General features: G+C 36.0%; 1 protein-coding gene across 4 annotated transcripts in view; it reads left to right on the plus strand.

Moving 5' to 3' along the window:
- The window catches only part of RAPGEF4 (Rap guanine nucleotide exchange factor 4), a 156,412-nt gene that overhangs the window by 19,025 nt on the left and 121,724 nt on the right, over positions 1-15,663 (plus strand). For 2 of the 4 annotated variants that reach the window (XM_072874094.1, XM_072874095.1), the window contains exon 4: positions 5,720-5,866. In XM_072874094.1, coding sequence (XP_072730195.1) covers positions 5,720-5,866 — 147 coding nt within the window. Of the gene's footprint in view, positions 1-5,719; positions 5,867-10,376; positions 10,435-15,663 lie in introns of those variants that run through there. The other 2 variants (XM_072874096.1, XM_072874097.1) reach the window with 1 other exon arrangement.

Here is a 15,663-nt window from a genome sequence, read left to right on the forward strand (position 1 = left end):
TTATTGTGCACTTAGTGCTTACTAAGAATGTCTTAATGGCCTTTGCTCTTACAGAGGCATGTAGTTACATGTCTTGCACTAGAAATTATATCTAAATACACTAAGGGATCAAGACTTCAGTGTAGCTAGTGAAGTATTAATTCATACACATTCTTGCTGCATATTAGCTTACTCGTGCACGCACCTGTGATTTCTCACAGAAAATGTTAGTAATACTGATTAGGACCAAGCTGAGAATTCCTATAAACAGAAATATTAACATTACCTATTATTTGATATTATGATAAGAGGAAGCATTCCATGTACTGATTTAAATGTTTTAATAAAGGCAAACACACATATTTAGGTTCTCATAGATAAAGCCTCGCTTTCATCTTGGTTTGGAAATATCCTTTCTCACTGCTTGCAAAACTGTATTGTGTCACAAGAGGGCAGTGTTAGAATACATAACAAACTGAGTACAGGCAATATTGAATATTAAAATGGCTAGTTTGAAAACCATATTCAACTATTTACAATATACCTGTTTTAAAGAGTTTGACCAGAGCAGATTTCTCTGTTACTGTTAGTTCTGTTCCACTGAGGTGGTAAAATATGCTAGCTTCTGCTGGTCATGATGGTAATTTCATTTGCCATTGAAATGGGACAGTACAATTTACTATACAGAGTTCTGACAGGATTACCCATCCAGTACGTCCTGAGTGGTGGCTGGTCTGCTTTCTATACAAATTATTTATGAATTTTCTGGCTATTCAACAATCAAGAAGAGACTGAAGAGGACTTTTTTTTTTAAGTTAAAAATATCACACTATGAATTGCAGAGGTAAATGTAATGAACTGTTTTGGTCTTGCCTCAACTTGTTTGTAGTAAATACCCTGATAAATATTGTACTTAAAAGTCACACAAAGACTTATTATGTCCCCTTCAAAATAAACAGAAAATGCAGCCTGTTTAGAATCTATCAGAAAGAGGTCGTTACCCTCAGTTATGAACAAATTCTGAATTTAATTTTTATTTGGCACTGTTAGCTACCCAATGTTACAACCAAGGTATACAGTAATGAAAGTTCCTCTTAGAGATATTCTGAGTTTGGTGTTGTCTTAAAAATACTGCTGAGTGCCTTGTGTATGCTTAATTTTTGAACTCTATTTTGAAAGTGCACAGGTTCTGAAGGATGACTGTTGGTAATGTCTCAGAGTAAAGCTGGAAATAAATGCAAAATGACAAAAGCATCAGTGTGACATCTTTGCCGGATTCTGCAGCATTGTGTTTCACTGAATTAGATTCAGAGCCTTTTACCCCAAATGATTAAGATTTATATTCCTATCTGATAAAAGGGCAAGGAATGAAGAGAAGAAAGACAAAGACCAAACAGCAATTTCATCTGCAGTTTTGCTGTAGTCTGCCAGCTGAATCATAGTGTGCGCTGGGGGCTATTGCTAGTTTATCTTGCCTGTGTTTTGGTGGATTTTTTTTAAGGTGATGAGATTTTAAAAACAGACCAAACTGCACACAGGGTGTTGACGTTACAAATAATTAGCCTTTTTTAGAAAAGCCTTAAAGGAGGAGCTGTGGGTGCTTGGGTGGTACAGCAGTGTCAGTTGTAGGAAGATGCAGAGGGCTGGGGCTCAAAAGCCAAATAAGTTAGTGGGGTTGCTGAGAAGAATGACTGTGAAGAAAGAGGTTCAGATGTCCACATAAGAAAGGGAAGACTTTCCTGGCTGTTTGAAACTGAATACAAAGGAGGTATGTTGTAAGATGAAGTGGAAACAAGGAAAGGGATTTAAACAGGACAGTCCTTGCAATACTGCTTTCTACATGTAAATCCCATTATGTATGCGTGTAAATAGCCATTATGTATTTTAGAGATAACCTATGTGAAGTTATGACATAGATTTGTACTGTAGTCTGTAGTGTAGTGTAAATATGCCCAAGCTAGCTTTAAATTACTTAGTTTGAGCATGAGAGCTGCTCTACCCATTGTAACACAGAGATTGGCTGGACTAATGTACTCAGCTGAGCAGCAGGGTGTGTTGGCCTATGCTGAGCTCCACAGTGTTGTGATTGTACTAATTTTGGTTTTGAACTTAGCTTATTTAAAGTTAATATAGAAAAAGAATTTCAATTCTGTCTGCCAGGTAACTTAGCAAAAAGTCCAAGACATTGCAAGTAGCTTTTAGAGGATCAGAGAGAAATGTATGGAAATACTGAATGTTATTACAGTACAATTAATCTGATCTGTAAATATTGTAATTAGGAACTAGAAGATAATTTGGTCACAGTCTTTCTAGAAGCATAATGCCTCCTTTGAGCAAATCACCTTGTCTTGTGTAAAGAGGATGGCCTAACATATGTTGGCAAACTGCAATTCTTGTGTGAGAAGATATTTCTATGTTATCTTTAAAAGTAGTTTGATAAGGATTTCCTATCTGAATGGCTGAAACATACTCCAGTGGAGGTAATGGATCAGGAAAATAACTTCACAGAACAGATAGTTTACTTTCATGTGTATACTTTGGTTTCTCTGTTGTAAAAGGAAATTTTTGCTGAGGACAAACTGAACTGTGTCGAAGTAATAATAAGCAAACTTTTCAAAATGCCAGCTTCTGCAGATCTCCAATTAAACATGGAGATGGTATGGAGTCTTGGAGGGACACAGGTGCAGAGGTGAGTTAAAGGTATAAGGCATGGGAAGATGATGAAATTAAAAACAAACTAGCTACATCAACTCCCAATGAAAAATGCGCAATTCCTTTCAACCTAGCACTCATAATTTTTTTTCCTATTTTCTTCATTTCTCTTTCAGACACCATGATTTTGTTTATACACAGTACAAAAATTCTGTTTGCCAGGCTGGAAAATAGAAAGTGTCACAAGTCAGGGAGGAGCATGCAGGGACGTGCCTTGTGATGGTGGGGAAGGGAATAAGGCAGAGCCTTGTCTCCAATTCTCATCCATTCTGTAGAATGGTCTTACAAATTCAATAATGTTTTAGATTGATGGAGGGGGGAGAGATTTAACAACTCTTTCACTGCATGTGTCTCACCTGCCAGTGAGAGTCAGTGAAACTGCATACACAAACAGCCTCTGATTTGAACTATACCATTTTATAGTGTGTTCAGAGGACAGATAGCAATGGAAACAATTTCATCTTTTTAAGTCTTTAATACTGCTTTTTAAATAGCTGTGTGAATTTTAGCTGGTTACCAGCAGCTAGAACCCCCTGCTGCTTCTGGGATTGCAGAGGGGAACAGCAAACCGAGTTTTGAGCTGCCAGCAATCCTCCTGAAGTCTACGCTGAACAGCAGGAGATTCTTGAGTGTAAGGTTAACAGGCGTAATAGGAAACCCACACCTGGTTCCCCAGGAGGCTAGAGATGTATAAACAAAGGGCAGAGACAAAATGGGTCTCTGAAGTCTTGAAGAAGACAGATGGGCTTGCTCCCTAGCTGTCTGCGAAACTGCATCTCAATGGAGAGCAATGATGGCTGGGGAGAAAACCTGAAAGAACTTTGACTTGTTCCAGAAGCCTGGACTTTTCTTTAATGAACGTAGATAGGACCATTCCATCTCCTTGACTTAATACCCCACAATGTTAATTTATTTCTCAGGCTGAACAGATGCCTTATCAGAAGTTATCTTAGAAAATGGTTCCTTAACCAACACCTTTCCTTTCTTCTCTATTCTGTCTTTAAAGATATATTCTTTAGGGTTGTAAAGAATCAAAAAAGGTGAAGTGTTTCAAAGGAGTATTTTTGTTTTGGGTGGAGGGAAGGGAGTGAGAAAGAAGTTGGAAGATGTAAATATTGCTTATGATCCACCTAATGGAAAAGTTACTTTTTCTGCCAGGCTATTTGGTTATTCTGCCCTAAACAGAGACATTTTATCTGAACTTGCTAAATAAAGTTGAGAATAATGTATTGGAGACCCGGAGATCAAATTTTGTGTGAGCAGTGGGCACATTTTCTTTGTAGCTCCTTTGAGTGCAATTGTGAGTATAGTAGCATGCATATAGTGTTTCAGCTCTGAAAAGTAAGCTTGTTAAGGTAGAAATTTAGTGTATAGCCTGTACGATAGGCTGTTTATAGAGACTTCTATTTAGGTGCTTAGGTGCTCATTCCCAAATATTCTTTCTTTTAAACAGTGCCTGCTCATATTTGCCTTCCTTGAAAATTCATTTCTGACAGTTGGTAAATTCTTCCTAGATCTTTTCTAAGACATAATTGATTTTGTTTTCCTGAACACATAATTTTATATGGTAATATCTGTGCAAAAGCAATTTGCTATGGTTCAGGGAGCTGGACTATTATGGGCATTTGTCTTTGTAATGCAATTACAATGCTACTAACTTGATCTTAATAACATTTGCCTATTACCACTTATTAGATGCATGAAAGGAAAACAATGCAATTTTAAACACAGAAAATGATGCTGAAATATGCTCATGCATCTCTCCTGGATTATCAGACACAAGGATTTAGTGGATGGGATGACAAAATTTTCTGCTTTTATTTTTGTAGACTTTTCATGAATCCTACATTTTAGAATTAAACTATATTTCTAATGTTGTATTAAGTAAAATTAGCATGTGTTTGTATATGTTTATTTATATTTGTCTGTGTGCATGTATGATTTCCTTAGTAAAGTGCAGTTTTTATTGGTTTAAATTTTTAATGCTGTTGCTATTTTTTTTTTAATTTCTCAAAAGACTGTCAGTTAAGGCCCAACTTAGAGAGAAATACATAACTGTTCAGCTTCAAGCCTGTGCTCAGGAACATAGCAACTTGTAAACCTAAAGTACAGCATGTATCTAAAGATCTTGATTCAGCAAGTTATTTAATTTCGAGTACTCTAATTTTTTTGTCTGCAGTAGCTCATAATTTATATAGGAACTATTACAGAGGAGTTCCTGGCCGAGGGGGATTGATGTAGGCATCTTTCCATCACATGAATGGCATGTGCTCACATAGACTCTTTTCAAGTGGACTTTACTGCATGTTTGGGACCAACTCTATTCCAGGTTGTTTTGGACTTTTAATAGTTTTCTTGAAATCCCTGACTTATGTGAAAAGAATTTTTTTATTTTTTTTTAGTCTGGTACTTAATCGGCAGGTATCCATTAACAATTGAGAGATTTACTGGCATTTTCTACAGAAAGGCCAAGAGTTGATTAAACTGTACAACTGCACTGTGCACAGACCTTGTACAATAGGGAAATGCATTATAAATACAAGAGGATATTGTAGCTGAAAGTTATGTCTACTGAGAAAACATAACAGTCAAATTTTCTTTCTGATGAGGTAGCCTATAGAGGGCAGAAATTTGTATTCCAAAATGGCATTTCTGATGCTAGTTATCTTCTGATCACCTCTGATATTTCTAAAGGATCTCCTCATCACAACAGTCTTCAGAGGGAGATGAACAGAGGTCATAACTTTCTTCCAAAGGTGAAGGTGACTCTTGTGTTCTCTCCTTTGCAGACAGAAATGTCTAATTCAACTGATGGTCGTAGAAAACAGAAGTCCTACTTGCTTCCACATTGAGTCTTTCTGTGTTGTTAATCAGCATATATTGATTTTTTTGTTGGCACTTTTAATTAATTTTCTTTTAAAGCAAATTGCTGAAGAATCTTAAGGCAGTGCTGTTAACAAATGTGACATAAAGACTCTTAAAACATCCTGGAATACTTAATATGTGTCCTTTTATTTTTAATTCGAAGGATGCTGTGACAATATGCACTCTGGGAATAGGAACTGCTTTTGGAGAGTCCATTCTGGATAACACTCCTCGCCATGCTACCATCGTTACCAGAGAATATAGCGAGCTCCTTCGAATTGAGCAGAAGGACTTTAAAGCACTTTGGGAGGTAAATTCTGATTCATTTGCAGTTTATGCAAAGAAAGGTATTTTAACCTTTTAAATGTTTGTAATGAAATGTAAGCACATTTATATTGTAAGCAAAGTAATAATTATTTTAAATTAGTTTGGACAAAAAGAAAAGTCTTTTTCCTTCCTTTTAGTGCTTCATATTCTGCATGATTACGTACTCCTGTATTTCTTTCTTGCGGGCTTCTTCTCCTGAAGTAACTTTGGTGGAATTTCTGGTGGAATTTATTTGTATACTGCAAGCGTTGCTTTCTTAGCTTTAAAGGTGCTTTTATTGCCAGCATTTATGAGGAGAGTCTATCCTTAATATACTCTGATATTTTAAATTATTCTCCTTTACTCCTGTCTCATCACCAGCTGTAAGGGGTTTAGAATTTGCAGATGGATCAAGATCACTTAAAAATTGTTACTGATTACATGTGAATTCCCTTAAAACTTTCCTTTGTGGAGAACGTACCGCTGAGGTTCTTCATTCCATAATCTGTGTGTATCCATGCTGAGAAGACTTCATTAACATGTTACTGTGCTAAGTTACTGAACTTCAATCAGTTCGCATTTTTGTAAGCATTACACTTGATTTGAAAAGTGTTCTGGGAATTGGAAGGCATCCTGCTGGCCTGGCCTACACTATTGCCGATTTGTACTGCCAACTTGTTTTAAATGGTGACTGTACAAATTTAGGTGTTGTGTAGAGCTGTCAGATGGTGTGACAGTGTCCTAAAGTTGCAGATCTAGGGACACAAACTATATTTAAGAAATAGATGCTGGTTGTAGCATTTCAGTTCAGCTTCTCTCCTGAGTGCAGATAGATGGGGTTTTTTTGGCTTTCTCTTTTCCCGAGAAAGAGCAGTATTATACTCCAAATAATTGTCCTAAAGCGGTACTAAAGTAAGGGTATCAGAAAGAAAATAAAATCCACAACTAGCTACACTGACTGAGGAAACAGCACTAATATCACCTGTCTGCAAATATGTTGCTTTGAGCATAGTTAATGGTGCAGCATGACCGAGACCAATATGTGAATAAATGTGCTTGCCATTGAATGCTCTGACAGTATCAGATTTCATTCTTTGAATTGCATAGCCATAATTTGTACTGTTTTTTTGGCAATGTCTGCAGCTAAAATAAAATGCTCGTAAAGTCTCATAGCAAATTTGAAGAAATTCACAATGCAATATTTTTCTGCAGTTCATGCTTTTTTCTCGACAGGATCTGCATTATAGTTTTAGACCCTGGCATTAAAAGATTAAATATGCCAGTGGTCTCATCTGTTTTAACATATGCTACACTTGCCAGTGGTCAGAAATTTTTTATGTAGATACTGCTTTACAGGCTCATGATGGAGGAGAATAAATCTAATTGTACTCAAGTAACCTTTTTTTTTAAATTCACCTTTAATTGTAATGTAATTTCTGCTATGTATGTGGCTTTTTCCTGCTAAGCATTTAGAGACTGTTGGTTTCCTATCAGAAATAGTGGTGGAGTGGAGGTTAAGTTCCCTTCTTAAAAATTTTGAAACATTTAAAAAGTTGTTTTAAAACAAAAATGCCAATGCCATTTAATCACTAATACAGTGTTGTTTCTAATAATTTTCCTGATTTTGGTGAGTTTTTTGATGATAGATGCTTTTGGAAAAGGTCACGTGTGTTGAAAGTATTGGGAGCTATCATAGGGAGCCTTAGCACACATCTTTTATAATGCAGATTTTATGAAATTGTGCAGTAGAGCATGTCACAGATGCTGCAGGTGTCAGTCACAGACCACAGTTTAGCTTTGTTGTGCTTCTTTGCCTTTTGTGCAGTTTTGCAGTGAACTTTTCCTGTATTTTGGTGTGCTTTCTTTCAAGGAGGCTATCCCTGTGCTCTTAGTGAGTGGAATATTATGCCACGAAATATAGCTTTGCTGGTTAGTCTGAGGTAGGATTAAGTTGTTCATTTTTTTCAAGGCAGTATTTGTTTCCTTGCAATCTACTAGTCCCACAGGCTACATAAGCTGCAGCTAAGGTATGATAAACAGAGAATGTTCAAAACAGACAGAAAATTATTTAAGAAAATTCCCCCAAAATATACTAGCAATAGCAGCAGTAGTATATTGTTGTTGTTGTTGTTGTTATCTGAGTAAATAGTAATAAATAAAAGTAAATACTTTTCTTCAGGGAAACTCTTTGTAATGTTATGGATGCTGTGTAGTTCTGTCTACCTTATCCTAAGATTCATGTATCTTTGCTGTGACAAAGCCCATATGGGGAAATGATTATTGATACAGTGACATGCCATTCAGGTAATTTTTAAATTTGTTTTTAATGAAAACCCACAGAAAGTCAAGAATGGATCACAGATATTTTTTATCAGTGGTACCATGGGAGAAATGAGAGAAGACAGTGTCAGTGTCATTACAATCCAGATATGCTAAAAACTAAAATCTAGTGCATACAAATCTCAACTTTCCAGATAATGAGAATTTAATTCCAGAAAGAAGTAGTTTCTCCATTTAAAAAATGTTGAATAATTCTAAAATAATATAATACTGTAGTTTAAGAACAACCTAAATAAAGTGTAGGGTTGAAATTCTTAAAATGGTTACTGCTTTTATGAATGTAAGATTTTTATCATTAATAATAGAAGTGCAAAAAATACATTTTATATATGATTAAGTTTTTTGGGTTTGTTTTTTTTCCCTGTGAAATTTACTTTTGGGGAAATTTACTTTTTTCCTTCTTTTGAGGGAAAGAACAAATGAAAACTCTCTGTTAGCTGATTAAAGATTTTTGGCATAGAGAGCATGGAAATTCCAAGACTGCAATTTTTCATATTCTTTTTTATTTTTAGGTTGTGAATATAATCTTGGAAAATGAACCGTTATAAATTGATTCAGTATTGACTTTAATTTATTGTGCAACTAATCTGACATGATAGGACTAAGACCTATGAACTATCTACCTTTATAGTAAAAATTTGTTGACACTGAAACCTGCTGATGAAGTTCATGTTTGCAACAAATGTTTTTCTACCACAAATCTATGTGGTTCTTTGAAAGACAAATAAATATCCATTTATACTGATTATGAAACTTTTATTATAAATCCTGAAACTAGATTTTGAGAGAAAGATATAATAGCTATCTATTTTAGTTGTTTCTAAGTTTAGAAAAAATTTTCAGAATCTCTATAACTTCATATTATGAATTTACAGATTTTTCTGAGTTTTGTTTAAGTTGAAAAGTAACTTTTCCTGTATTAGCTGTATTGCTCTAAGAAACAATTGTATTGATAGAATGTTTCAGAGACCAGATGTGGCTTATTAACATATTTAATGCACAATATACAGCAAAGTGTATTAATTTATTTGAGTACAATTACAATTGGGTCTATACCTGAAAGAAAGAGAGTGCTACTTCTGAACAGACTTTTTTCTTTTTTATCACTATTCTTCTGTCAATTTTATAAATTTAAATACTCTCTGAGGAAAAGATGGGATATTCTTTATCAAAACTATAAGATTCCTTCTGTAATATACAGAACCACATATTCAATCAGCCTTTTAAATACAGAAAGATTTTCTATGATCTCCATTTTTAACAGTCAGGGAATGCTGATCAAAACAAATGATACTGTCCTGATAACAACAATTACCAGTTGAAATGGCCTAGTCTTTTCTCTAATGACTGTATCTGTTGAAGTAGCATCCTGTTTGGAACATCCATTGAACTTCTAAGCTTACTCATCCTTGGAGACTTGTTTTCTATCAATGGCTGCTATAGCAGATTAGAGATTATGAAATCTCTGGTTAGGTTCTCACACATCTGAACACTGTTCCCTGAGGAAGAAGCTCTAGGAGGTTATGGGAATCACTGGTGATGTGCCTTTGTGCACCGATTGTCCCTGGCCTTCATCTCTGAGGAGCACTAACAAACATGAAAGAAATTATTCATCACTGTTATAACACTGTAGACTTCCAAGATGCTCTGTGAATCTGTTGGAAGAAGTACTCTTTGTGTTGATAAGAACTTGCTTTCCCTCTTTAGTATCAATGAGTTAGTGTGGTGCTAGCTACCTTGCCCAAAAAACTTTCAAAGCACAAAGGAAAATACATCCAAAAATAAACATGAAAGCAGAAGGCTACACACGAGGAGCTCTGGTCATGCACATCCTGTTGGGTCACTGGCTTGCTCCACCCCTAATATTTGGATTCGTTTAAACAGAGTAGGAGTGAAATGAATGTATTTGAGCAGTGTTATCATTACAGAAGTTCTCTGTAGTTCATCCTCAAGCTTTGTCCTTTCATGCAGTTGCAAACTGATTCAAACCCAGACAGGAAGGGAGTGAATCTGCTGAGAGGTGACTTATTTTTAGAGGTCTTTCCTACCACAGTGAATTACTCAGCCTTCCTTGGATAACATACAAATAACCAATTTCCTTTTGTGTGGAATAAGATTATGTTAGAAGTTACTGAACATGCCTTGAGAAACATTTGATCCTGAGTAAAGGAAGAACAGCTATTACTTCAGTATGCAGTAACTTTGGAGAGAGGGAGTCTTGGACCCTATAAGGTCAGAATGAATATTTTAATTCTTTTTTATTCATATTCAGCAGCACTTACACATCTTGTAGTCTGATAAATAGTAGCGTAACTTGCTTCCTGCTTTTGCCCATCTGATGATAATTCAGTAGCCCTCAGCAGACTTCACTGCTCTGAAATGATAGCTTTGGGAGAAGCAGCTTTCTTACCATCTTTGTTTTCTGAGCACTGTGAATGTTAGTTTTTAATGAGCTAGTTTAAAAACAGATCCTCTGTCAGAACAGAAGAAATTTTACATACAATTTCATGGAATGCTGTGTAGGAAATACAAGTATGAAATGGCATGCTGACTTAAATGTAGTGCTGGTCAGTGAGATTTCTGAATAAGGCTTAAGTTCATCAGAATTGAGACCACAGCTCTCAGTGCATTTGTGGGTAATATCATTTTGTCTTTTTAAGGTATATCTAATCATATCCCCTATATCAAGGTATAATATAATCTTATGCCTCATGTGTCAGGATTATGGCAGTAGGAATTATGAAGGCACTGTAAAAATACATTAATGAAAATGAACATGTAAGGATTTTCATTTGTTTTATCCATTTGGCCATGCTGTAAGTACATTATTTATCGAAGTACATTACTGAATCTCATGTAGGTATTTTGCAGTGTAATGCAGTAGGCAGGATTTCAGAGAGGCAGCCTTTTCCTTGCCTTAGGCTGCTGGAAAATATATGTTACATTGTTACTTGAGAATGTTCTTGTTTCTTTCTCTGGTAGACTCCTGAATACCTCAACATGTTTAAGGAGTATTAGGAATCTCATGTAAATGTCAGTACTTTCTAATGCACCTTTTCACCAATGAGTATTCCATACCAGAAATTCTTTCCAGTTCATTTAAGTGAGAGATTAAATTTGATCTGAGAAATGAAATACTGGGAGGGGGGACTCGAACAAAAAATCAGATTCATGTCCAGCCCCTAAACTATCAGCTTGATTTATGGTATACTACTCCGCCAGTTTATTGCCCAGTAATCAATTGCAGAAGTCTTTGCTCTGATATACTGATTTCCCATAGGTGAACATTGTAGAGGTATGAAACTATAGTTAATAATATACAGAATATTTAGCTTTGCAGGATGGGTGATCATGTGATTTAAAATAGTGAAGTGCTTGGAGACCCACAAAAGTATAAAAAGGTGGTCATGGAACACTCAGCTGTCTTTACCCGCTTCATGTCACACTCTCCATTGACTGCTCAAACTCTACCTTGATGATTTGTCTCTCTAATGGGGTTTTATTTGAGAAATGTAAAAGTGATCAAATTGTAGTAGCCTGCATTTGCAATGTAGCTGGAATACTGTGTTCATCAACCTTTCAAATAGCCATCTTGTCAGAATAAGGAAGAATTATTCCATGTTATCAGATACAGAATACAAAACAGAAGGAAGATGTGGAAGGACTCAAATGTGTGGAATCTGTTGTCTTATGCTATCTGCAAATCTTCAGCTGGTGACCAATTCAAATTTGTATGCAAAGAAACAGAGCTAGAGTGAGAGACATCGAAAAATGAAGTGATGATAGGCAAGCAGGAGATTTTTTTCCTAGAGTAACACATGGAAGGGGGAGGAATATAAAAAGTCTTCCTCCCCTCCCCAGCTTTACAATATGACAGTAAACACAGAATTGGCAAGATGTGAGCAAAGCTTTGAAAGTAACTAACATCCTACCTTCGTACCTTCTGTGTTAATGTTGATAAAGCATGCAACTGAGTAGCAGGGAAAGATTCCAAAATTATTATTATACCAAGATGAAGTGCCAGATTGCACTCCCAGTTTTGCTGGTGTGAATTGAGCATATTTCAAGTGAATACAGCACAATTGCTTTGAAACACGTGGAGCTAAGTGGGAGCAGAGTCTGGCCTTTAGTGCTGCTGTTATATTGGTTTTGACCGTCCTTGTAATATATTTTTAGGGTGTTTTCTCTTGTTTTGCTTTGTCAGACATTTCTAATTTTAACGAGTGATGCTTTGTCTGGTAGAGCAGATTTAAATGAGTATGCAACGGCATTTTATCCTCTGTAGCGAGACTTACATCAGAACAAGCCATGTTTGTCAGCATAGCAACACAGTGACTGCTGCTTTCATTCAGATGTACTAATCACTTCATGTTTTAAAAAATGGAGGCAGATTTTGTGAACACTGTTTATGACAGTGTATCTCCTAAGGTAACTTTCCTGGCCATTGGCAGTGGAGAAACATATCTAGGAATTAATCTAGATTTTTCACTTCAGTAACACAGCTTTTCTCTTGACGTGATATGTACTGATGGAAGTGTACAAGTCTTTGATAGAGTCTAGAGATAGTGTTATTTTCTAAATAATGGCATTATGACCGAGAAGTTAATAATCAATAATTATCCGCTCAGTTTCAGATAATTTGCTATGCCCTTATGTATGATATTCAATATTGTCAGTGAGGCACAATTTCTGCGGAAGATCAAGGGATCCACTTAGTTTTAACTCTGTGAGTTTCCATTTCTTTGTTGTTATCGTTGGTTTAAGGTGACAAGACACAGGCACTTCAGACATCCCTTAAGCAACTGAACACATTGAAAAACAACAAGCTGATTGGAAAGGCCTGATCCTTCCTCATGTCTCTCTGCAACAAACTTTCCTGATGCATGTTCTTGTATGTCATCCCTACAATCAGTTTTCACCTCAGTCTCCCGGTTTATGCTGAATCTATTTCAATAGCAACGTTTTGTGACTGTGTCACTGATCACCATGTGGAGATGGAATAGGGCTTTGTAGACCTGATTTCTCTTAAACCATACTAGCATGTCATTTCTCTTAGGTGCAGTTTTGTATCACTGTAGTAATGCCCATCAGCTTGAAGCCCCTGTTAAATCCTATTATACCAGACACTGTGCAAAAATATATTGTGATGCCTATTTACAACCCTTGTAAATGTTTATATGTTTATTAGCACTTCAAAGAGTCTTAAATTATATTGCAGAAGGCTTGACTTATTTGAGGTTCCTTCTTGGATAAAAGAAGTAGAAACATCCAGCGAGCATGTCAGTCTCCCTGTTAAGTAGTGCCTTTATTGGTTTTCTCATATTTTGTCATGGTTAGAGGTGAAGTTGAAAAATATGAATTCATCCGATTTTCAAGAAAATAAATTATTTTGATTAATTCCTAAAATATTTAAATTACAGAAGAATGTCTGACAAACTGAAATGTGTACACTTAAAGTCTGCAGATGTTTTTGAGGCTGCTGTTTTTCTTTGAAGCTTTACTGCCAAACATGCACTTTCTATAACCAGCTTTTTTATTAGCAAAGAAAGTGCTTTTCATCCTCAGCAGATTGTATTATTAAATGTGGTATCTCTAAGCATGATGTGCTAAATGGCAAAAACATATATTGCAAACCACAACTGGGAGCCTATGCATCTTATTTCAGGGAGCAAACTTCTGGTCTTTCATTTGTTCATTTTTATTAGGTAAAAATGTCTTTCAGAAGAATCGTAAGATTTGAAGCTTATAAAATAGTTTCTGGCTTTTTTCCCAAACATACATTTTAACTATCAAATATGTGTCTCATTCTCATCTGTCACAGAGAGAAAAAATGCACAACACAGAATTACCTCTTTGTAGATATGTGTGTGTGTATATAATCTGCTATCTATCTAATATGTATTGTGTGTATATATTAATACATTAAATTCATATTTGCCTTGTCAGACTTCTGTGTCAAATTGCCTGGAGCTTTGGTTCTAACTGCATTTGTGGTTGGTAGTGTCCTTTCCTGCCTTAGAATGGATACCAAGGTGATCAACTGCATAAGGCTTTGCTTACACTTCTAAACTTTTGGATTTCACACAGACCCTCTTAACCGTTCCTTAACTCAACCATGGGGTCATATGTGGATGAGGTTGTTTTGGACATTGACCCTTTCTGATCTTCTGGTCAGTGTTATCATCTCAATCCTTGGTTTCTTTTCAGATGAGTTGTGCTTTTTCTTCCTCACACAAAAGGTTAACTATTATTACTGGTTCCTCCAGGTTCTTGAGAAAATTAGTAAACTCTTAGAAGCTTCCTTTTAGCAATGAGGTTTCATTGCTTTACAGCAACGGATATTGTTGTGTGTTCCTCCAAGGCATTCCTATAGAATGTGTGCTTGCATGCTGCATTGGAATGGGTGCTTTCTGCTTGTGCTGGGTCAGGCAAATAAAGTGATACCATTTATTAGATCAATGGATATGTTTTAATATTGACATTTTAAAAATCCATTAGCTTAAACCTGCTGGCATTAAAAAAAATTAGAGATCTTTGACAATAAGATCTGGCAGTGGAAGATCTTATGCAGATTAACACATACTGAAAACAAGGCTATTATATTATACATTATTCTTTTTTATCCTGACAGTCTTGTTTAGTTTATAAAATATTTTGTAAAAATATTGTAAAAGTGTTAACTTTCATGTAGCAAGAAAAATGTAACCTACAGCTCCTATTTAGCTGATTGTAAATGCCTCCTTCCTTAAGGAAGCACTCCCTTGAATGAGCATTTAACATCTTAAAACTCAAAACAAGCTAAACCCCAGACATTATCAATTTATTAGGTATATAGATTAATAAATGGGCTCACAAAGAGAGTGTCCTTTGCTTGCCTTAGATAGAACAGTTCTGATAGATGTCTTTTCCTGGTCATAATCAGATCTGTAATGTTCAATTCCTGGTCATAATCAGGGCTGTAAGGTTCAATGTTTGCCCTTTGCCTTAGACTGGTTCCTCCCCTCTTTTTATCCATGGTGAAACTCTACCTTATTGAAATCAATGAGCATTGTGGGATTTCAACCCAGGTAATTACTAATTGCTTCCTTCTGCTTGTATAATATGCAGCACAGGCTGTTGGCACTAGGTTTAAATCCTCTTTACCGTCTTCCCTTGTGTAACAGTTTTTATCCACTGACATAGCTGATGCGACGTGAGAGCATGAGGCTGGAATCACTCACATGATTTTGTGGCTTAGTAGTTCAGGGGTGCTTACAAAATAGTCAACCCAATACTTGTACTGAGGTAGATTGTATCAAAGCCTTACAAACTCTAGGCGTCCTAGACGTAGGCTTAAAAATGAAGATATAAAAGACTAAGAACTGAATATGGAATATCTCTCCTGTGGCAGAGAGTAAGAATTACAGGGCCCACCCAGCCTGTCATCTGTGCTAATTATGGCCAGTCCCACATATCAAGAAT

Source organism: Ciconia boyciana, chromosome 10 (genome assembly GCF_034638445.1).
Source record: "Ciconia boyciana chromosome 10, ASM3463844v1, whole genome shotgun sequence".
Lineage (NCBI taxonomy): Eukaryota > Metazoa > Chordata > Aves > Ciconiiformes > Ciconiidae > Ciconia > Ciconia boyciana.